Raw genomic sequence first — 23,479 nt, forward strand, 5'->3', positions numbered from 1 at the left:
GAAGAATGTCAAACTATTTCTAGAAGGTTTGAAAACGATGTATTCGTCCGATAGTCATATGGACCAGACTAAGGAGGAACTTCATAATTTACGCCAAGGAAATATGACAGTTCGCGCGTATTGGGCGAAATTCACCATGCTGGTGCACAGATTGGGGTGGGAACTCGAGTCACCCCCAATGCAAGCGGCGTTCTACTTGGGGTTGCATGAGGAGGTGAAGGATGAGCTCTCAAGAGGTCCAAAGCCCAGTAATATGGATCAGCTGAGCAAAGCGGCTCTGGCGGTGGGGGTGAGACAGGAATCCCGGTGGAGCGACAAGCAAGCAACGCGCGCAAAGCGGGCTTGGTTCCCACGGTCGCAGGAGAAGCCACTCCCCCAACAACCCTTTCAAGCCACGCCTGGGGCCAGTCAGGACCAGGAACCCATGCAGATTGATAGCGCGCGCGCGCGGGCTTTTCAAACCCCAGCGGCGCCAAGACGCAAGGAGGGAAGGGGCGGGAATTGCTTTCTCTGCAACTCCCCCCAGCATCTCGTCAGAGACTGCCCACATCGCAGGGAGTGGCAAGGAAAGGCGGGAACGGTTGTGCCCTCCCCCACTGACGCAGCACCACAGCAGGGAAACGGGAAAGCCTGGCTGCAGGAGACAAGGGGCAGCAGCCAGGCACAGTCAGCAGACAACAGCCCCAGCCCACCCACCCGCACAGAGAGGAGCAGAGCCAGCCCACCCCTCCCAGAGCAGGAGTGGTTCTAGAAGTGACGCTCACGCTCCCAAATGGCTATCCCCTGACGGTCCTCGCCCTAATTGACAGTGGTGCCTCAGCGAACTTCTTCTCGAGAAACTTTGCAGAAGAGCACCAGATCCAGCTTCTGCAGCTGGATTTTCCTCTGCACGTGGCAACCATTGACGGCAGAGAGCTGCTGGGAGGGGCCATCACTCATCAAACCCCCCCCATGAGAATGACGGTGGGGAGGCACTCAGAGACACTGGCATTCAACGTCACCACCATCTCAGACCCCCCCATCGTCTTGGGCATGAGCTGGCTGGCGCGCCACGACCCCTCCATCAGTTGGCACCAGAGATGCATCACTTTTGGATCGGACTTTTGCCTGGAACATTGCATGCAGCACCAACCAGGGGAGGGGCCTCCGATAGCCACGGTGGCCACCATGCACGTCAAAGGGGGTGAGGCGATACCCAAGCCGTACTGGGACCTGCAGGAGGTCTTCAGCGAAGCGGAGTCCGACCACCTACCCCCACACAGGCCTTTTGACTGCCAGATCAACCTGGTGCCAGGGGCAACTATACCCCCAGCCAAGCTGTACGCCATGTCAGACCAGGAACTGGAGGATCTGCGCGCTTTCATCGACAAGAACCTCAAGCGGGGGTTCATCAGAGAAAGCAAGGCAGCAGGGGGCAGCCCGGTCTTCTGGGTGGACAAGAAAGACACGCAACAGCGCCGTCTTGTGGTGGATTTTAGACGACTGAATTCAGTGACAGAGCCAGTGGCTTTCCCCATGCCCAGAGTGGATGATCTCCTGACAGCGGCACGCAGGGGCAAGATTTTCACCAAGCTAGACCTGAGGGGGGCGTACAACTTGATCAGGATCCGGGAAGGCGATGAATGGAAAACCACGATGTTCACGCCTCTGGGCTCCTTTGAATATCTCGTGATGCCCTTCGGGTTGCAAGGGGGCTCAGCATGCTTCCAGGCCTTCATGCACCACGTCCTGGGGTCCCTCCTTTTCAGGAAATGCTTGGTCTTCCTGGATGACATCCTTATCTACTCCGATGACCCAGTGCAGCATGTGAAGGATGTCAGGGAGGTGTTGCAGCGCCTGAAGGAGAACCACCTGTATGTGAAGCTGGAGAAGTGCAAGTTTCACACCAAGGAGGTGGACTTCCTAGGCTACAAGCTGTCAGACAAGGGGCTGGCGATGGACAAGGACAAGGTGCAGGCCATCCTGGACTGGCACAGCCCCAGGACGCGCAAAGATGCCCAACGCCTGCTAGGCTTCGCCAACTTCTACAGGAAGTTCATCAAGAACTTCTCTCGCGTTACGGCTCCCATCACTGACTGCCTGAGAGGCAAGCAGAAGTTCAGGTGGACACCAGAGGCGCAAGCAGCGTTTGAAAGCCTCAAGAGGGTGTTCGCCTCAGACCAGAACCTGTTCCACGTGGTTCAGGACGCGCCCCTACGCGTGGAGACAGATGCTTCTGATAAAGCTGTGGGCGCCATTTTGTTGCAACTGGACGCCAACAGAGAGTGGAGACCCTGTGCCTTCTTCTCCAGGAAGTTGACCCAGCCAGAGCGAAACTACACGGTGTTTGATCGGGAACTTCTTGCGATCCACGCTGCGTTCCAGCACTGGAGACACTTCCTGGTGGGCGCCAAGCACCCCATCCAGGTGTGCACAGACCACAAGAACCTGGAGTTCTGGAGAACTGCCAGGGTGCTCAACCAGCGGCAGATACGGTGGGCAGAGTTCTTCTCGAACTTCAACTTCTCCATACACTACATCCCGGGAGAGCAGAATGTCAGGGCGGATGCCCTCTCCCGCAAGCCAGAGTACATGGAGGAGGAGGCGCCACCGGCACCCAGGCACATCTTCCCCCCGTCAGCTTGGTCCTGCGGAGCAGCAGTGGTAAGCGAGGCAGAACTCACAGCACTGACGGCAGCGGATGAATTTGCCAACCGCATCTTCAGAGAACTGAGAAGGGGGGGGGGGAGCAGGCAAAAGACTTTGCAGAACGCAGGGGGCTGCTTTTCTACAAGGGTGCACTGTACCTGCCCACCACCCAGCTCAGACGTACGGTCCTCAAGCAGATGCACGACAACCCAACGGCGGGTCATTTTGGGAGGGATAAAACCACTCACCTAGTCATGAGACACTTCTGGTGGCCAGGGGTGCGGGAGGATGTGAGGGATTATGTAAGGGGCTGTGACACCTGCCAGCGGGCAAAGGTGGTCAGAGTGCCACCAGCAGGTTTGCTGGAGCCCTTAGCCACACCGCACAGGCCGTGGGAAGTAGTGTCCATGGACTTCATCACAGACCTGCCCTCATCCAGGGGCAAGACCGCAGTGTTGGTGGTGGTGGACCTCATGTCCAAAATGTGCCACTTTATACCGTGTGCCAGGGCGGTCTCTGCAGAAGAGACAGCCAAACTGTTTGTGGATCACGTATTCAGACTGCATGGATTACCTTTAAGGGTTATTTCGGATCGTGGCCGCCAATTTGTTTCCAGGTTCTGGCGGCGGCTCATGAACCTCCTGCAGGTGGAGGTCAGCTTGTCGACGGCTAGACACCCGCAGACCAATGGACAGGCGGAGAGGGTCAACGCCATTCTGCAGCAGTACCTGAGATGCTACGTCAGCCAGCGGCAAACGGACTGGGTGGATCGCCTGCCACTGGCAGAATTTGCCTACAACAATGCGGTGCACGTCTCCACAGGGGTGTCGCCCTTTAAGGCCAATTACGGGCGTGACCTCAGATCTTTCCCAGAGAGGGAGGAGGAGGAGGAGGAGGAGGGCCCACAGGCTGAGGATTGGGCAGAGGAACTGGAGACGGTGCACCAGCAGCTCAAAGAACACTTGGAGAGAGCCAAGGAAGCGTACAAGAAGGGGGCAGATCGCCACAGGCGACCGGGGGAGGTCATTAGGGTGGGGGACAAAGTGTGGTTGTCCTCGGAGGGCCTTCCCATCAGAGGGCGATGCAAAAAGCTGGCGCCCAGAAGGTTGGGCCCCTTCACGGTCACGCAACAGGTCAACCCGGTGGCATACAGGCTGGCACTGCCAGAGGACATGAGGGTGCACCCTGTGTTTCATAGATCGCTGCTGTCGCCGTACAGGGAAAGCAGCAGGCTCCGAGACAGCGAACAAACCCCTGAGGGAGGGGGGGAGAGGGAAGGCAGGGAGCAACTCAATGAGGCCACGGCCATCCTGGATTCAAGGTGGGGGGTGGGGGGACTGGAGTACCTCATGGCATGGGAGGATGCTCCACCGTCCCAGAATGAATGGGTCCCAGCCACTCAGATACAGGAGGAATTCCTGGTAGAAGAATTTCACGCCCTCTTTCCCCATAGACCCAAGCCCTGGCACATGGAAAGGGAGGGGGAGGGGGAGGAAGCACGGGAGAGCAGTTCACCATGGCGCTGGGAAGCGGAGTTTGAGGAACCAGAGGATGAGGTATGGGTGTCACCGAGATCCACCCAGTCAGAGGAAGGAGCAGATTGGCAGAACATTTTTACCCCCACCAGCTCTGACGCCACGGACTTTTTGGGATTCCCATCCTCCCAGGCGGAAGGGGGGGGCTTGCAGGACTGGGGGGAGGTGTTCACACCAACGGGCTCGGAAAGCACTGAGTTCTTAGGCTTCCAGTCGTCACCGACACCTGGGGGGGACCTGGGGAGGGGTGAAGGAGAGCTTGGGAGGGGGGTGGATGTGAGGGACAGGGGATATCGCGAAGTCCCTCCCCTCCTGAGTTCAAGCCAATCACCGAGCACAGGGGAAAGCAGAGAGAGTTCCGATTCCAGTAGGGAAGCAGGAAGTCGGGTCCGAGGCTCAGGCAAGGTAGAGGAGCCAGGGTCCCAGGCGGGACAGGAAGGGGCGAATAAGGGAGGGAGACCCATCCCCCCAACGCCAGAACTACGCAGAAAGAGGAGGGGAAAGAGGATGGGTCTGCCAAAGCTTTTGTGTTGGAGAAAGACGCGCCAAAAGCCATTAGGAGGTTCTGAAACCGACTGATCACATCACTCCGTGTAAATAGCAATGACTTTAGCACTGTAAATACGCAGCACCAATAAAAGAATAAAATGCAGAGCTGTGTAGCGTCGTTACTCTGAAGTAGTCCGCTCCGGCCACTGTGACAATACCTATTTGACATACTGATAATTTAACAATAATTACTGAATACGCAGGTTCATCAGAAGCTTGGACTCTTATTACTCCCCACCCAGGCTGCTGCATTTATGCTTGACAGAAGCAAATGATCTCAATGGAGCTGCAGTCTTCCACTGAAATAATTGGGCTGCTGAAATGTGTGAAAGGCTTGGACTGCAGTTCAGATTGTTTCAGATTTGAAGTCATTTAAATAATTTTATGTCATTCAGATCAAAATTAGGGAGGCATCCATTTGTCCACTGCATTCATCCTTTTCCCTATTGCACATGTGAGCCCATGTTTGGAATTTTCCATCACTGCCCCTCCCCCCAACTGTCCCATGACTGGCTGGCTGGACTCCCAGGAGGGCTGTGAGTGGCGAGTGCGCTCAGGGGAGGAATTCATGTACTGAACAAAGTTAAATGGACTTGGTATTATATATATTTCTTTGCAACTATCTTCTATATATAACCCCAAGCACTCAAGAGAACAATAATTGTTAAAATCAAAGACAAATGGAAATATTTTTAGCTGTCAATGTTTTTATAGTAATCCTAGCCATACATTCATGTGAAACGGTCCTTGGTTATGGTATGAAGTAAGGCTAACAGCCCAATTCTGACTGTGTTTGCTCAGAAGTGAGGACAAATTATTTTAGTGGGATGTGGTAGCTTACTCCTGTCTTAACAGAATTATCCTAAGCACATTTACTCAGAAGCAAGTCCCGCTGAACTGCTTCTCTAGTAAATGGGTTAGGATGGCAGTCTAGAAGTGTCATGTAATTTAGTTTCAGAATTTCTTTTGTATTTCCAATTAATTTGCAACCAAAAAAACCATTTTGAATGTGTAACATCACACGTTGATAATTTCTTCAACAGAAGACCCCTACAGTCTACCTGTTCATTATGAAGAAAAACAATCTACTGAATTCTGATAGTAGCTAAGGAAGCTGAAGAAATATTTGTGCTTTTCTGTTTCCTGTAAAAAAAATATTTAAATCTTGGATTTCCTGCAAAAAGGCAGTTTTCCTGTAACACTTGATATGATTAATACTTTATGGAAACAGATGGTGTCACAAAAACATCAGCAGTTGTTTCAGAAAATAAAATGGCAGAACACATGTCCATCCTTGGAAGTTTCAACCCGGAAGACTGTTACAAACATGCATGTCTGTCCAGGTTTTACCAAGTTAGATAAGGTTATTAGAATATTTTATTTTTGAACAAGTACCAGTTGTTCATCGTTTTAATTTATTTCCTTCACTTTTTACCCTTCTATGGAAAATCTATGATTGTCTATACAGTTGTTTTCATGCACCGATACTGCCTACGTAAAACTATTGTCTATCTAGCTCAGTACCAGCAGAGACTGATTTAGGCGCATTCGATATGTGTGTGACACGTGCAGAACCTGGAAGTGACCCAAAAACATCAGAAAAGGGGTGGAATGGGGCGTGGGCGGAACAGGGTGTTCGCAGGCTTTTAAAATGGTGCTTCAAATATACGTGATTTCGCTAATAATAATAATAATAATAAATTTATACCCCGCCCATCTGGCTGGGTTTCCCCAGCCACTCTGGGCGGCTTCCAACAGAATAATAATAATAATAATAATAATAATAATAAAGTGATAAAACATCAAACATTAAAAACTTCCCTAAACTGGGCTGCCTTCAGATGTCTTCTAAGTCTAGCTGTTTATTTCCTTGACATCTGATGGGAGGGCGTTCCACAGGGCGGGCGCCACTACCGAGAAGGCCCTCTGCCTGGTTCCCTGTAACTTCGCTTCTCGCAGTGAGGGAACTGCCAGAAGGCCCTCAGAGCTATATCTCGGTGTCTGGGTTGAACGTTGGGGGTGGAGACGCTCCTTCAGTTATACTGGGCCGAGGCCGTTTAGGGCTTTAAAGGTCAGCACCAACACTTTGAATTGTGCTCAGAAACATACTGGGAGCCTCGGAACGTAACTCCCACATAAATGAAGAGTCGCATTTACTGTCTAATCTCATAGTGGTTCTCCAGGATCTCAGGCAGCAGTTTTCTCCAACACCTGTTTCACATGAACATATGCAGCTACCTTATACTGAGTCAGATATCAAGCTCAGTACTGTCAACAGTGGAAGGCAGTGGGCCTCCGGTTTTCATGAAGATGTCTCTCCCAGCTCCACCTAGAGATGCCAGGGACCTCCTGCATGCAGAGCTGAGGCAGGTCACCTATTCCATATATATATGTCCATGACTTTGAATTTTGGCTACATTGATATTTGAAAAAGAACCTGTGAAAACTAGCAACATTAAAAAAAACCAAGCACACATACTTTGGGAGGAAATGTCTTGCACTGATAGAGGATAGAAAACAAGGAAAGATATTGCAAGGACTTGCGCATACAACATTTGGATGTTTCCAAATTCCTACCACAATCTTCTTAGTGTTTGAAGAAATGTGGTAAAATGTTTTCTACTTTGAATTTTATTTGCTTGCAATAACCTATATAAATTGAAGTATATGCCTCATTTACTGCTCATGTAGTATTATCAGCACCAGTAAGGTAAAGGTAAGGTAAATGTAAAGGACGCCTGGACGTTTAAGTCCAGTCAAAGGTGACTATGGGGTTGTGGTGCTCATCTCGCTTTTCAGGCCGAGGGACCTGGCGTTTGTCTGTATGACCTGTGGCATGATCAAACCACTTCTGGCACAACGGGATACTGTGACGGAAACAAGAGCGCACGGAAACACTGTTTACTTTCCTGCTGCAACGGTACCTATTTATCTACTTGCACTGGCATGCTTTCAACCTTCTAGGTTGCCAGGAGCTGGGACAGAGAAAGGGGAGCTCAGCCCGTCACAGGGATTCGAACTGCTGACCTTCCGATCAGCAAGCCCAAGAGTGGTTTAGACCACAGTGCCACCTGCATCCTTTTCACCACCAGTAGAGAGTTATGGGCTGATGAGAACACACAAAAGAGCCTGGTGGATCAGGTGAATGGCCTATCTCAGGGATGCCCAACTCCAGAGACACTGCGATCTACTTTCAAATTTAAAATCTGGCGGTGATCTACCCGTTTTTTAGGGGTTCAGCTCAAAGTTGTTGAGCTTTTTTCTTTTTTTAGGGAGGGGAAAAGCACACTATTGGGGGAAGGAACAGAGGCAGCCACTAACCTTCCAAATGCTGACAACATAAAAGCCTCCGTTTCAAAACTCAGGCTTCCCTTCTGCAACAATAGAGGCCAGCGCAGGGAGAGGGGCCGGGGCCGGAAGGGGACCTGCGATCGACCACAAAGTCTCACAGGGATCGACCAGTAGATTGCGATTGATGTGTTGGACATCCCTGGCCTATCTACTCCAGCATTCTGTTCTCACAGTGACCACCCAGAAGTCTGTGAGAAACTAGCAAGCATGATTTGAGCACAAGAGCACTCTTCTCCCTGTGGCTTCCAGTAACTGGTATTCAGAAGCAATACTGCCTCCATCCATGGATACAGAAGTATTTGATCATTTGCCTTTGTGCTTCCACTGATGTTGCCAAATCCCATTTCCCTGTAAAGAAATTCATGTATATGAATGCAGCCTAGAAAGACAGAACCAAAAGGCCTGGCCATGCAGCATGATACATACATGATTACCTTGACTGGAGCTGACAGGACGAGGCAGAGAAGGGGAGGGAGGATGTACAGAAAGAGAAGAACAGTTTGATTTTGAACTGGCAGCAGAAAGCTTGGAATCTTCAGGGATCTGAGAAAGAAAAAATGAAGGGCTGGGAACAAAGGCCACAAAGCATCCCTATCTTGAATGAAAACAAAGACAGATTTGTTAGCAAGCAGTAGGGCTGTGATAAATTAAAACACAGCTTCTTCGCCATAATACTGGATGTTGGCAATACTGCATTAAGAGCACTTAAGATAAATTTTAAAAGTCAAGTGTATGAACGCAAGTAAATTATCCACCTTTCAATGGACTAATTCACGTTAGTACCAGAAAGAAAATGTTAGGAATGTTTTCCCAAGAAACTCAAAAGTAAAACCCAAGAGTGAGAAGAAACCCATCAGTAACTGTTTCTTCCTATGGGCAATATCCAACGTTACTCATACTCAAAGCAGACCTAGTGAAATTCAGGGATGCCCACAAGATTTCCTGTTTATGGAACACTTGATGTGGATTGGGCCCCCTGCATGCCACCTACTGAAAATATCTGTTGCTTATGTGTGTACATATATAAACTTAGCCTATACTACCTTGCAGGGCTATTGCAAAGATAGAAAGGGTTGGGAGGGGAATGTACACAATCATGAGCTCCTGGGAGGAAAAGCAAGATACAAATATGCAAAAAATAAGCAACCAATACTCTAAGCATGTGCAGTTTCACAACTCCCCAAAAAACACAAAACATTTGGACAACCTTGAGGAACAAAAAAACGTATCCAGATGTGCTAACAGTACAATCCATAGGAATTCTAACATGTTGCAGCTGTGAAGTTCTGTATGATTTTATAGTTGTACCTGCAGATTCATTTTGTATATTCTATATTGTTGTTTTATGGTTACTGTATATTAATAAGCAACAGCCCAGTCATAACAAGCAGACCAGTTATGGCTGTGTGGAGGGAAATGGAAAATCAGGAGGCGGGGGGGGGGGGGGAAGAGAATGACAATGACGACCTTGCAATATCACAATTTTTTTCCAGTAGAGAGTAGTTTGATGTGGGTTTTATAATACAACCAAGACCACAGCCTGCTGCACATGGAGGATCAATACTTCTTAGAGTTTAAAATAATATTTACCACTAAGCAGATAACTAAAAAACCTGTGTACTTTACATGCAGACCTCTAGAGATTTACATCCCATTGAAATATGTCTAATACCCATTGCTCAATATTTTTATTATTATTTAGTTGTATTTCATTTCCTAAACACCTTCATCTGTATAGATCATAGGGGCACTCCTTCATGTATGTTGCTTCCAAGCCAATCAAAGCTTTATACACTAATGTAAGCAACATGATAGCATACAAGCGGCAGAACTGATGTTCTATGATTTATCCTTCTAGAAATAGCATGCAGCAAACTTGCTGTAGCGTTCTGCACCAGTGCATATTCTGGATCAGATTCTGGGCAGCCCCACTATAATCTAGTTGTGCTAGAAATTGCAATATTGCATGCTGATCACATTCTACGAAAGTTTCCCATCTCCTCATAGCTGTGCCAGTGGGGCAGGAAACACGCATGCCTTCAGGGACTCATTCTCATAACATTGAACCATGATTTTGCATTATGTCCAAACACTACCAAGGAATGCCAGCGAAATGAGGGAGAAGATATTGCCTAAATGGAAATTTCAGTATAGTACACAAAGAAATGTCTTCAAACAGGCCACCACATAATTTGATACATCAACTTGCCTTCTTCCTAAATAAAGTTTACAAGCATCCTATTGGACAGGTTTCATTATCCATCCATATCTCACCTTTTTATCAGAGTTGTTCATTCTGCATTTTGCATCTTTTGCTTTTTGAATAGCCTTCAACACTTCCACAGTGTCAAGTTCTTTTTCAGTGGTCACAGTATAATCCAAACAGACCTGAAAAACCAAGGGACCAACCATAATAAATATGCTACAGAAAAACCATTTGAATTCCATTAGCTTACCCAGACAATATTAAATCAATGCAAAAGTTAAAACAAAGCTTTTAGAACTCAAGGACATATAGACAGACATCTCAACTTAAGATTGCTGCTTTATCGTATGAACTAGTTAAAATTGGCAAAGCAGATTTTAAACACTGGAATAACTAGCCCAGTACTGTCAATCCTGAGTGGTAGCACCTTTTTAAAGTCTCAGCTACAGGTCTCTCCTACCCCTGCTACTTGATAGTATAGTTAATTGGAGATACTGGGGACTGAATTTAGTAACTTCTTCATGAAAAACTTGGGCTCTATCACTACGTTTTCATATGCTGTGGGCCCTACTAGTTTTATCAAGAACAATTCACATGTCACACTGCTTCTCAAAAAACTTGCTGTTTTCACACTGTATATTATACAAAAGCAAAATGCCATCAAATGTTAAGTATGAGAACATTTACCTCCGAGGCTCTGTCCCCAAACTGAGCTAGCACTTTGGTCCTGTAATCGGGAATAATACTCAAAGGATTGTTGGATAAGACAATCTTTTCCAAGCATGGAAGACCTCCTATATTCTTTATTTCATCAATCTGAAAAGCACAGGAATATAAAATAAATTCTTCCATATATTATTTTCTGATTGCTCTCTTTATAGTGAGAGGCTGCAGAATGTATCTCTAAAACAGTTTATTAAGAATCCTATTCTGTGACAATAATATTTAGAAGACATTTGCTGGTTCTGCACCAAAAGAGTGCAGATTTATGATTATGAGGGGCTAGGGAGACTGGAAGAATGGGTGGAAATAGGACTGAAGATTCCAGCCAGACAAAATGAGCTTTTTTAAAAAGGACATACATTTCAATAAAATACAATAATAAAGAAATAAATAAAGTACAACTGAATTAACATTAAAATTAAACATATATACAAAAGCTAATTTGTGTAGTTTTATTCAAAATCCCAAAAAAATAGTTCCATTGGGGATAGTAACATTCCCTCCCATAAATTTTACTTACCTATTTTATTACATAATACAAATGTTTGAAAGATACAGAAACAAGCAATGGCTTGTCTGTTTGACATCATGTAGTCCACAAATGAGTGGAGAAATTGCCATTGCAGAGAGATATAAGCTGAGCTTTTTAGTAGACGGAAGCCACACAATAAGGTTAGAACTTTGCTGTCTTATTTAAAAAGGGGAAATAAAGATGCTCAGGATTCCATGGAGATGAACAGGAATCAGATTGCATGATTTGCAGTATGAGATCATGCTAATTTGTAGACCCCCAAAATAGTTGCGCATATTGCTTAACACTACTTTTTTCACTCAGTAAGACTTCTGAGTAAACATGTATATGATTGTGCTCCATAATACCTGGTCCACTTTGTTGTTGCCAAGATCCAGGTTGACTAAAGAATATAGTTTGTTGAGGCCATTAAGTCTTTCCAGATGATTCCCTGCTAAGTTCAGTGTTTTGATATTCCCAATTTTGGTATGAATACCTTCTAACGTTGCAAGTTTATTGTAGGATAGATCCAGATGAATGAGGTTGTAGAGATGCTACAACAGAAAACATAAGCAGATTATATGTTAATTTAATAGCATTTGTGCCATAAATTGACACCCCAAGGCTTTATAAAGTTGCTATTTATACACAGCAATTAAAGCGGTAATTCTATACAATCAACTTAATGGACCTTATTTCTGAGCAGACATGCATACAATTTCACTGTAAATCTCTTAAGTGCTAAAGTATTGCAAAGCTCACTTCCACAACTGCACTGAAGACAGACTTACCAAGAGAAAGGTAATCAAGCAGGTTCAATATCAAATCATAAGCCAAAATTTAAGGAGCTAAACAAAAATGCATAGTATAATATTATCAAAGATGTCAAAGCTAACCTGTAAGTTTTCCACTAGTGGTACATCGTTGTGGCTTAAATCAAGAAATTCTATCTTCGGCATAAGTTTCTAAAACAAAGGAAGAGTAACCTTTTAGTGTGGATACTGAACACTGTTTGGAATGAGAACAACAACATGATTAGTGCCATGTACCCCAAAGGAATTTAGGAGTTTAATTTCTCAAGCAGAGCCCAAAAGCAACAAGGCAAACCTCTTTTGAAAGTAAGGGAAATTTCAAAAGCAATTTGCAATATAGCATAGCTCTCTGCAGTTCAACGGGAAAAATACAACTAAGCATGATCTTTGGCAAAGGTGTTCAGAAGCCTCGATCATTTTATAGCATACTATGAAATGAAGAAGGCTTTTGGGCATCCCTGATCATTTCACAATATGCACCACTCACTTCCTTTTAAAATTTGTCTAAATACATTTTTAAAAATATGGTCTTACCACAGATTCATCAATTCGAGCTATGCTGTTGTGACTCATATCTAAGGTTGTTAAAGTTCTCCATGTTGGAATAACTGCGGTCACGGGACAACTGGAAGGTGCACCCTCTGGCTCCCACTGGTCAAATTCATAGGCCTCAGGAACTAGGATCTCCTGTTCGAAACACAGAGAACGCTGAGCTGAATGAAATTCTTTTTATTTCTACTTTTTCCCCTCCCCTCCCCCAAAGAAGTTTTAGCCTTGTAAACCATTTCCCCTCAAGAATTATTATGTGCAGAGATAGATTAAGCCTACATTTTAAAAGCCTGAGTTATAAGATATTTTACCCAAAGTAATGTATGCACTTTAATAAGTCACACTGATATTGGTGGGATTACAAGTATAAATGCTTAGGACTGAGCTGCAAAACTATCTCAACAAGACATCTCACAAAAATATGCTTACATTCCTACATTCAAATTCTGAATATAACTTTGTTACTTTGTGAACAGTCAAAAACTGTAAACAACCGCCACATGATATAATTGCAAATGGTTAATGTTTCAGTCTTACCATCATTGATGTTGCTGAGAACTGAACACTCAGTGTAGCCAAAGTGTGCTTTGAGGAGGTCAGCCCTTTAATAACCTTGGCGCCACAGTGATTTATCTGTTAGTTTTTATTAAAAAGGGAATATAAAGCAAAATGAAGATCATCAGAGAAAAGCAAAATTCCATTTTTTATTACTCTACTACTACAACTACTCCTTTACCTCTAGCACACCCAGTATCAATCTATCATGCTGGGATAAAATCAGCACCACAACATATAAACAATAAAAAACACATTACTCCACATAATTATAACCCAATACTACAAAATCCAATATTCAACAGCAAACATCAACCTAAGCAGATAAAGCACTGAAAAGAAGTTAATATAGTCCAGATGTTTGTGTAAATATCTGGGTCTGTGATGAAAACATCTCCGGACTGAAACTGATCCCAATTGACTGTGCCACATCATAGTCTAAGCAGATAGGGGCAACTTTCTCCTCTAAGTGCAGGTGATCAAAAGTTCTACTTCACTTCTCTCTAAGCCTGATCTCAATAAGATCTTTATCACCTGGAACAACTTTCCTAGATGACATCTCAAATGCTGCAATGGAGAAAGCAAAATAAGATTTTATTTGCCTCTCAACAACAATGTTGAGTGAATGTTGTATCTTCACTATGTGACTTGTGCTCCCTGCACTCCAGCTGCTTTCTGGCCTGTTGATCTTCTGAAAATTAAGGAGGCTTATGGGCTCCATAGCACTGAGAGTGAGTAGGGCAATAAACCCCTCAATCTCCAGGTTAATATTCAACTATCAGTTTTCAGGACAATTAATGAAGGTTCTGCAATATTTCAAATCTGGGACCAAAAAACTCAGACATATATTGCATGCACAAAGGCCCAGTTTCGGTCCTTGGCTTCACCGAACTCTTTTTCAACTATACCTGTATCTGATGAAGAGATTTAAATATTGATAGATCAAAAGGCAAAAGATGTTCCTGAATGTTACTGGTTCCCAAAGGTCCACTTGTGCCTGTTATCTAAAGACAAAAATTAAGATATTACTAAGTTAAGTACAAATTATGATGAATAATCCACAAGTGTTTACTGGCAAAAATAAAAAGGCGAATTTTACTGCTCCCAGGACCTATATTCAATGTAACATCATGTGACAACCATCTAAAGATGCAGCACACATATGCAGCTAAAACAAGACTGCCACCTTGTGCTTATACCATTTATTTTTCCTAAAAACACACACACTATGGTTTATTTTCAGGGGATGTCTTATTTTTTTCCTCCTCCTCCTGCCACGGCCGGCATTGCTGCTGCGCCTATCACTATGTCTTATTTTCAGGGTATGGCTTATATTCCTTGAATGCTTAAAAATCCTGCTACGGCTTATTTTATGGCTACGTCTTATTTCCGGAGAAACAGGGTATATTGTACCATATGGTGTTTGAGTTAAAAGACTCTTCTTCATGGGCAAACTGACTCAGTATTTTTAAGGAGTAGTTAAAACAATATCCTGTGCTGGCCAATACAATAACTCACAATAGATTTTTCTTAGAAGGAGGAGGAGGGGGGAGGAGTGTTTGGATTTGATATCCTGCTTTATCACTACCCGAAGGAGTCTCAAAGCGGCTAACAATCTCCTTTCCCCTCCTCCCCCACAACAAACACTCTGTGAGGTGAGTGAGGCTGAGAGACTTCAGAGAAGTGTGACTAGCCCAAGGTCACCTAGCAGCTGCATGTGGAGGAGCGGTTAACCAGATTATGAGTCTACCGCTCTTAACCACTACACCACACTGGCTCTTTGAGGACTCTTCTCCATTCCTGGTGTTAAAATGTTTATATTAGAACATATTTACCTGCAGATACCAAGAGAAAAACTGGGCAAATATATCAAAGCGACAATTATTTGGTTTGCACATAATTAAACATTTAATGAATGGGCAAAATATAATATCATCTGAAGTAGTTACAGAAGTCATGGTAAGACCACCAAAATTTCAGTATCCCCAGGTGGTACTGTTCCTGCATAGGAAATATAGTGAATCAAGGGAAGGCAATTGCAGTGAGGCACTGATCAACAACCAGACAGGAATACTATTCATTTTGATACTAGAGTTTAAGAGATCTATCATGTACTTTTTACAAGGAAATAATGGGCAAGATGTGCAGGGCAAGAATTGGACATTGAGAAATGGCAATGAATTTGTATTAAGGAAGCTACAAGTTTGTTTTTTTTAAATACTTTTTGTAAACTACTTTGAGGTTTGTTTTTACAATCAAGCAGAATATAAATTTTATGTAATAAATGTACTATCAACACACAAAGAAAAGTATTTTAAAACTCAGAACCAATGGAATTTGACACCATATAGATTGAGCCAGATTTGTCTGTCAGCATGAATAAATTGTTGGGACGTATAAAGAAGCATGGGCAGACTTTCTAAATATATTTTGGCACTGTCCTATAATCCAGATTGTTTGAATTACAATCTGGAGCCTAGACAGGGAAATGATATATATTACCATTAGAACCAAAGCTGTTACTATTGGGTTATTTAAAGGAATTCATTATTGATGTTGACTTGGAAATGACAATTCATCTCCTTACTACTAGCAATACTTGTAAAGAAGCAAACAAGGGGGGAAATATCACTCCACCATTTTCAGAATGGCTTAACAGAATTTGGAACATAGCAATACTATCCAAATTAAAATACTGTATTACAGAAGAATGAGTAGAAAGATGATTTGTGATGGTCTGGAACTAACTTCAGGACAGTATTCAATCTCTGCTTATTGCAATTATCAACATGTAGAATTTATTTCAAAATTTAAAAAAACTGAAAAGAACACATTTACCTTTAAATATTTGAGTCTACATGTGAAATCCAGAATGTGACCGAGATCAGTTTTGGCATCTCCATTTGCACATGTTGGCTTTCCCCGACGAAGTTGTTGAGTAATAGCATACAACTGCAAGGGTCTGATATTAAAGACCTCGCCAGCCATAAGTAACTGCTCTCCTGAGAAACAAAAATAGAGAGATTTGGCAAGCATTCACCAATATTACTGGGAGAACAATAAAACTGAAATGCTACAATTTGCCTTATAGATGATTGCAATCTTCTAAGTCTTTTTTCCATTTCTGACCAGAATTTGCAAAGTTTAATGGGATTTCTATATATCATAATGCTTAGTACCAAGCTGAGCACCCGCTGCATATGTAAGCACTTAATGAAGTCCAACAAAGGGGTGTGATTTTAGACAAAGTTGAAAAAGCTTTTTAAAACATCTAGTTTATTTTATTTTAGCTGTGTTTAAAGTTGTCCAGGGTCCCCCAGGAGCAGATTCTGAGGGTAATCACGGGGCTGCAGGGAAGAGGAGAGGAAGGTCAAGTCTCATTGAGCAAGTGCAAGTCTGCTGAAGCAACACTGGATTTTGGTGTACATCCCTTACTTTTGGCAAGAGCCCCACCTCTACCAACCAATATAAGATGTGATGTGACAGACCACTGTATAAAAAGAATCACCTAACACACAAAAAGTTACTGAGGAAGACAGATATTATATGTGCTTGATGACATGTTACATACAAACATGCACATCTGCTTTGGCTAGCTTCAAATCTAAGAGCACAGTTCCATATATGACAGTTCCGATGACAGCCATACTGATTTCAATAGATTCACGCCCAGGTATGTCCCTAAATTAGCTATAGAGAAACAGCACACATGCCAATAATTATGTCGTGTTTAGAGGAATTACAGTCTTTTCAGCACCAATGAAAGATTATTTATTCACTCAAGCCTTTTAAATAACATGTGTTTTTATAATCTGGGCTTTTCAATTTTATGATTAGTTTTTTATTGTATGCATGCCAAAAATGAACTTTTCTTAATGCTGTTCTTGCTGCTTTGTACTTTTAATACCATATTCTGTTTTGTGGGTGATGCAGTGAATATATGTTACTGGGTGGCCAGTACAATTTTTTTTAAAAAAAAAATTAAAAATACCTTTGTGAAAGAGTTCTTCAGCCAATGCAGCTGTGATTCCATTGATTTCCTATAAAGAACAAGCAAATGGAAGAAAAATCACAAACTTAAACATTTTTTTAAAAACCCATAAAACAAGATTCAATACATCTTAAAAAATAATACAGAATTAAAATAATCCAAACATTGAGTGCTGTTCAGTGCTGGCTATACTCAGGAAATTAAGTCAATTAACTGAGAGGCTACCTTATCCCTTATATACCCAGTACATCACAGCACTCTGCAGAAGACATTAGTTCAACTCATTAGGTGCTCGACCAATAAGGGAGAAAAAGTGTCTGAAATTATTCCCCAGTGGAGATGAAGGCTGTGTGTTTATTTTTCTTTTTTTCTTTAAAAATCTTTTTAATGAACTAAGCTACTGTTGGAAAAATAGATCCACAAGACAGGGAGGAAGCTATTTCCTTTTACTGCAGTTCTAATTGCACAAGTTACAACCGCGTCATTTCCTCAATGGTAGAATAATTAAAACTGCTGTATCAGATGCAGATGGTGTGTATCAATGAACAACTTGAGAGAGGAAGCTATTTCAAAATAGGAAGATTACTTTTGGTAATCTTCCTATTAAAAAAGAAATCCATAAAAAAGAAAAGAAAGGGAAATACGTAAGGAATGACAATTGTTTCCCGGTGACATTATCCTGCTAATCAGTCAATATTTGGAGCTAAATGCAATTAAGAAAATTCAGCAAGAATGAACTACAAATGCATAATCAGAAAATGCTATATGAAATCATTAAACATCAAAATATGCATCTAATATATAAATGGCAATGAAACGTAATCATTTAGCACCTGTGCATTAGTCTTTGATGGAACATACTCTGGTCACAGTTCAAATAATATGTAAAAGGGGTTAAAACAAACAAACAAATTCTTCTGCTGCAGGATTCTTAAAAAAGGATGACTACAAATACAGAAGAGAAAGTGTGCTGAGAGGTTTTCTGAAACTCAAGCTATGAAAAGCAATAGATGAAAGGCACAAAAACCCTAACTTCACACTGGTCATTTCAAGGCATATTTCTGAGAACACAGGTTGGCAACATAGAGAACTACAATTCTCATCAGCCCCATGCCATTTAAGATCAAAATAAGAACTGAACTCAGAATATTTGACAATAAACCATACAAACCGTAGTGAAGAATGGCAGAATGCAACTTACGTATAAATGAAAATGTAAGAACTGGGACAATACTTTGGGTGCAGCCAAGGGAAATGTAAGAAGGAGAGTTTGTAGATAGACTTCCAACTCTTTTTGTCTCTTTTCTACCAAACTTTTGGAATTCTTGCCAATAATCTTCTTAGGAGGTAACAGGTTCTTATCTATTCTCTTTTCTGAAACAAGCTGTAAGACAAAGTGTTAAGATTGTTCCTAAATGAATCAGTATTTTCAGAAATTAACGTTCACTGCTTTACACTAAAAATTAGGGCCAAATTGCAATAAAATATTTCTTTAGTCAGTAATTACCAATATAGTTTTTGAAAACTCAAGGTAATATAAAGTGAGATCTTTTTAAAAAGCTTTTACATACTGCTTTGCATGCCTAAAACCTTCCAAACCAGTTTTTTTTAAATGAAAAAAACAACAACCCTAAGGTCTCAATAAAGATTTGTACAATACAAACAGCAACAACAAAAATGCCCCAAACAGACAAACTTCCTTAAAGGTCTGGCAGAACAACAGAGATAGTGCCAGGAGAGCAGGTTCTTAATATTGATGAAATGAATAACATTGGCTTCGATCCAGAGATACCTTGCAGTAGTGAAATAGCACTTCATTTGTGTCTTTTATTGAGTAACATATTATAACAATTTGTCCTGCCCTCCGATGATGATATTGCTGATCTTTTGTTTGGAGTTGTGTTGTTTTTTTTATTGCTGGCTCTTGCTGTAATAAAATTGACTGACTGACTGACTTCATTTGTGTAAGACTGCTTTGCTGAATTCACCCAGCTTCCTGTCCTGCTGCATCCGATCCTATGCTATTCCAGAAGATCTGCTGATCTTCAGGAATGGTCTTTGGGGAGAGGAGGGCAAGTCAGAAAAGCTTCACTGCATGAGCAGAGTTCCACTCCAACCTAATTTTTAACCTAATGAAGTGAATGCCTTTCTCTTTGGGGGGGTAGGGGAAAGGTTATAGTCTACATTATGGTTCAACAATTCTGAACTTTAAAGTCAGCAAATGTTCTTCATTAATGAGCTCAGGAACCAAATGATGACATATTATCACTCACAAGGCTCTAACACCACTAAGAGTAGGAAACTAGCAGGTACCAGAAATTAAGTAATGACCAGGTTCCTACTATGACCATGTAAATAATGAGCTTGGATTTTCATAAGCAGATCAGTTATTTTCCATAGGCAATGGTTAAAAAAACCAAGCAGATTTTACCTAATATAATTTACTTTCAGTGCAATCCCACACATTTCTACTCATAGGTAAGCCCTACTGTGTTCAATAGAATTTGCTCATCTGTGTGTATCTAACAGCTTACTGGCCAATTAAATGTTAACTATTCTTTCCCTTTCCCTTTCAGCAACAGCTCTCACTCAATTGTATGTGTCTAGGGGTCTGGATTCTGACTGCCACATAGCAAGAGGGAGGTTTTAGCTCTTTCTGTGTGAAATTCTCATCAACGAAAATCTGGGAGTTCAAGTAGATGGCCTTCATGGTCCCTTCCAACTCTAGCATTCTATGTCACAAAGCCATATGCTGGGGGAGAGGGAAACTCCCTCCCACTCATGGTGCGGTCTCCCATATGGCTTTCCTTTCTTTTTAAAGAGAATCTCAATGTTGGGTATCTTTGTTTTTTGTGTTTTAACTGCTTATAATTATTTTATATATAAAATGTATTGAGACACCGGGTTAGAAGAAGAGTAATAAATCAATGTTAATAAAACAGCAGCAGAGTCATTACAATAAACATTTTAAACATGAGGATATTTACCTTTTCATGAAGTTCATGGAAGTCACTGTATCGATGTTTGACTACCCACTGATGGTTCCCAATGCTCACTTGAATGATGTACACCTACCGTAAATAAAATACAACTCTTAGCTGATCAAGGAACCTAAGATGGCCAATATTTACACATTCAGACACAAAATCCCTCCAGTGTTTGTGTAACATTAAATAAAGGCTGCCAGTTAAGTTCTGAGCTGCTGCACATGCCGAGAATACCTAAACCTGTGCAAGTACAGCAGACTGTCACACAAAGCAGAGGCCTGTTACCAGCAATATTCAGGTACCAGTTATTGGTTTAATTTGAAGAACACACACACATCTTCCTACAGCAAAAATGATATCCTATATCAAGCAAGCCATTGTGATTTGCCAACAAGAAACCAGCACAGTTATGAATTGCAACGCTTCCATCACATTTATGCTGTGCTCTATGATAAACTGGACATAATACTGAAAGGACAAGTAAGGCAAAAGGAGCAGACAGAAAGAACTGAACAGAGGTAAGACAAGCAGACCTCCCTCTCCTCAGAGCCCTTCTTGCACCAAAAGCACATGCCCAGTGACAGCCTATTGACATTATTCAGCCACTAGGAAGCGTCATGAGATACTCTGAGATCAGTATTGCTTTCTATTGAAAACAAGGCGAAGACTGTATCTGGTGTTAGTGACTGAGCTTAGATATGAGAGATAATGATAAAAACCTTTATCCAAAAACCATATAAAACATCACATAGTATTACAGCATTGCCAGCATAGTGGAGAGATATTTGCATTGATTTTGGAAAGGCACACTAGAGTCCAATAGCAATAGCATCTACGGTAAGTATTGTTTTTAGAGTGGATTCTTGAATCCTAGAAGTTAGTTTTTAATAGAGTATTCACCCATATTTGATCCCATTTATGTTCATGAATCTGACATTTAAGGTCACCCTCCCAAGATATCCTAAGATCCTGGGGAGGAGCCCATAGCTGGCCTTATTAATAATTGTAAATATTGGATACCTTTAGAATTCAGATATATTGTACATATATGTTTGTAAGGCAGACAGCTGGGTGGTCCAATATAGGAATTAAAGGGGATGTGGATGGAGCTAAATAATAGCACCATCTCTTCCATACCCTAAAGTCAATTGAAAAAAGGGATTGTGTATTTTCCCAATACACACTCAATAAGGATTTTTTAAAAGGCGGAGCATTAACTGAAGGGGTGGTGCAGAATAATTCCATTTGAACCCACAAGATCTCCAGCAAATCATTAATAATATGCATTATTTGTGCAAGTTGAAAGGCATCATAATATAATTTAAGATAAGGCACTCCTAATCCTCTTTTGTCTCTAGGATGGAGGGTTGTTCTACTACTAAGTACTGTATTAATAACAAAGGTTACTAATAATTACTTATTCTGTATTTTAACAAAGTAGAATTTTAGGCCTAACATACAGAGTTTTTGAGCAATACTTTCTCATCAGATCTCTCTTTCCCGAAATTTATATGGGTGCTACTCTATTAGAACAAGCAATATTGATGTTTTTCTAGGAGCATGATATTAAAAGCAGCAATTTTGGTCAGTTTAACATTCTGGCTTGTTGGGAAGTCATTAATTACCATTTCTCAAGTTGTATGTTATGGGAAGGTATAGTTAAGTGGACACTTCCTGCTTTGCTCACAGGAAGGGAAGGCAAAGGAGCTGCATTTAAGTTCATCAGGTTTGCTCATAGTATGGCTTAAGCAGTCAAGATACAATTGTTTGAATGCAGCCTGTATGCTTCATTTCAATTATAGTATAATCATATACGGTAATCATGCATTAGTCCCTGCATTAGCAACTAAGGAAGAGGGTTGTGAATCACTAATGATAACCAGATCTATGATTGGCATTTCCTCTACATTGGTATTTTTAATATTGAATGTTACAAACAAGACAATACAAGAGTGGTTAAAAATTGCTTCATTTTCAAATCTCATGCAGAACTAAGCATATATTCAGGGTTGTCTCTATCTCATTCACAGCTTGTCCTATTTTAATACTGATATAGCAAATTGATGGGGGGGGGGGCAGATTAACATACCACTATGTTGTACGGATGGCGCTGTGGGTTAAACCACAGAGCCTAGGGGCTTGCCGATCAGGTGGTCGGTGGTTCGAATCCCCGCGACGGGGTGAGCTCCCATTGCTCAGTCCCAGCTCTTGCCAACTTAGCAGTTTGAAAGCACGTCAAAGTGCAAGTAGATAAATAGGTACCGCTACAGCGGGAAGGTAAACAGCGTTTCCGTGTGCTGCTCTGGTTCGCCAGAAGCGGCTTTGTCATGCTGGCCACATGACCTGGAAGCTATACGCCGGCTCCCTCGGCCAATAATGTGAGATGAGCCCTGCAACCCCAGAGTCGGTCACGACTGGACCTAATGGTCAGGGGTCCCTTCACTGATATAGAGAATAGAAAAGAGTGTTTACTCTTGTATTCTGAAGGTTGATGAATACGTGCCTATTTCTGGAATGAGAATCCACTACCCGAAATCAATTATTTTCACTGCTTATTTCTATGGAACAATACAAATGAAATAATATGGAGCAACCTAGCTACAATAGTGGCTGCAATCTACAGAGGCTCCATGTGCACTTGGAGGAGGGGGAACCATGCACACAGCAGGAGGTTTCTTTGAAGTTCTCACTGCAGCAGCTCTGGCTGTTGAGGCAGCAAGCTGTTTTGCAAATTGAACCATGGCAGTAGGAGCTGCAGCAGCAAATACTTCAAAGAAAGCTCAGGCTGTGCACTCAGTTCTTCTCTGTGCACACACTTTACTGGATTGTGTCTTTAGAATCACAATAATCAGCATTTATTTACACACGAGAGAAGACAGAGTTGTTTTTACATTTCTCACAGCACAATCCTTTTGTAAATGAAGCTTCAAAGCATGTACACTTCATCATCAATGTCACTAATCTTGCTATTGCTTTGTATTATCTAGTAATAATCGGAAGATCTGCAGTTACAAAGGGCAATGCTATTATCCAAGTTGATAGATAAGCTATGTGTTTTGAGCTTGCAGATTTCATTAGGGGC

General features: G+C 42.3%; 1 protein-coding gene across 7 annotated transcripts in view; it reads right to left on the minus strand.

Annotated features, from left to right (window-relative positions):
* The window catches only part of NISCH (nischarin), a 39,554-nt gene that overhangs the window by 11,962 nt on the left and 4,113 nt on the right, over positions 1-23,479 (minus strand). For 3 of the 7 annotated variants that reach the window (XM_035106124.2, XM_035106127.2, XM_035106128.2), the window contains exons 2-13: positions 20,398-20,481; positions 18,612-18,794; positions 17,411-17,459; positions 16,258-16,421; positions 14,328-14,423; positions 13,402-13,497; positions 12,850-13,002; positions 12,400-12,468; positions 11,872-12,057; positions 10,957-11,085; positions 10,338-10,451; positions 8,498-8,606 (exon numbers count right to left, since the gene is read on the minus strand). In XM_035106124.2, coding sequence (XP_034962015.2) covers positions 8,498-8,606; positions 10,338-10,451; positions 10,957-11,085; positions 11,872-12,057; positions 12,400-12,468; positions 12,850-13,002; positions 13,402-13,497; positions 14,328-14,423; positions 16,258-16,421; positions 17,411-17,459; positions 18,612-18,794; positions 20,398-20,481 — 1,432 coding nt within the window. Of the gene's footprint in view, positions 1-4,429; positions 8,412-8,489; positions 8,607-10,337; positions 10,452-10,956; positions 11,086-11,871; positions 12,058-12,399; positions 12,469-12,849; positions 13,003-13,401; positions 13,498-14,327; positions 14,424-16,257; positions 16,422-17,410; positions 17,460-18,611; positions 18,795-20,397; positions 20,482-23,479 lie in introns of those variants that run through there. The other 4 variants (XR_009557108.1, XR_009557109.1, XM_035106129.2 and 1 more) reach the window with 4 other exon arrangements.

This window comes from Zootoca vivipara, chromosome 2 (assembly GCF_963506605.1).
Source record: "Zootoca vivipara chromosome 2, rZooViv1.1, whole genome shotgun sequence".
In the NCBI taxonomy this organism is placed as follows: Eukaryota; Metazoa; Chordata; class Lepidosauria; order Squamata; family Lacertidae; genus Zootoca; species Zootoca vivipara.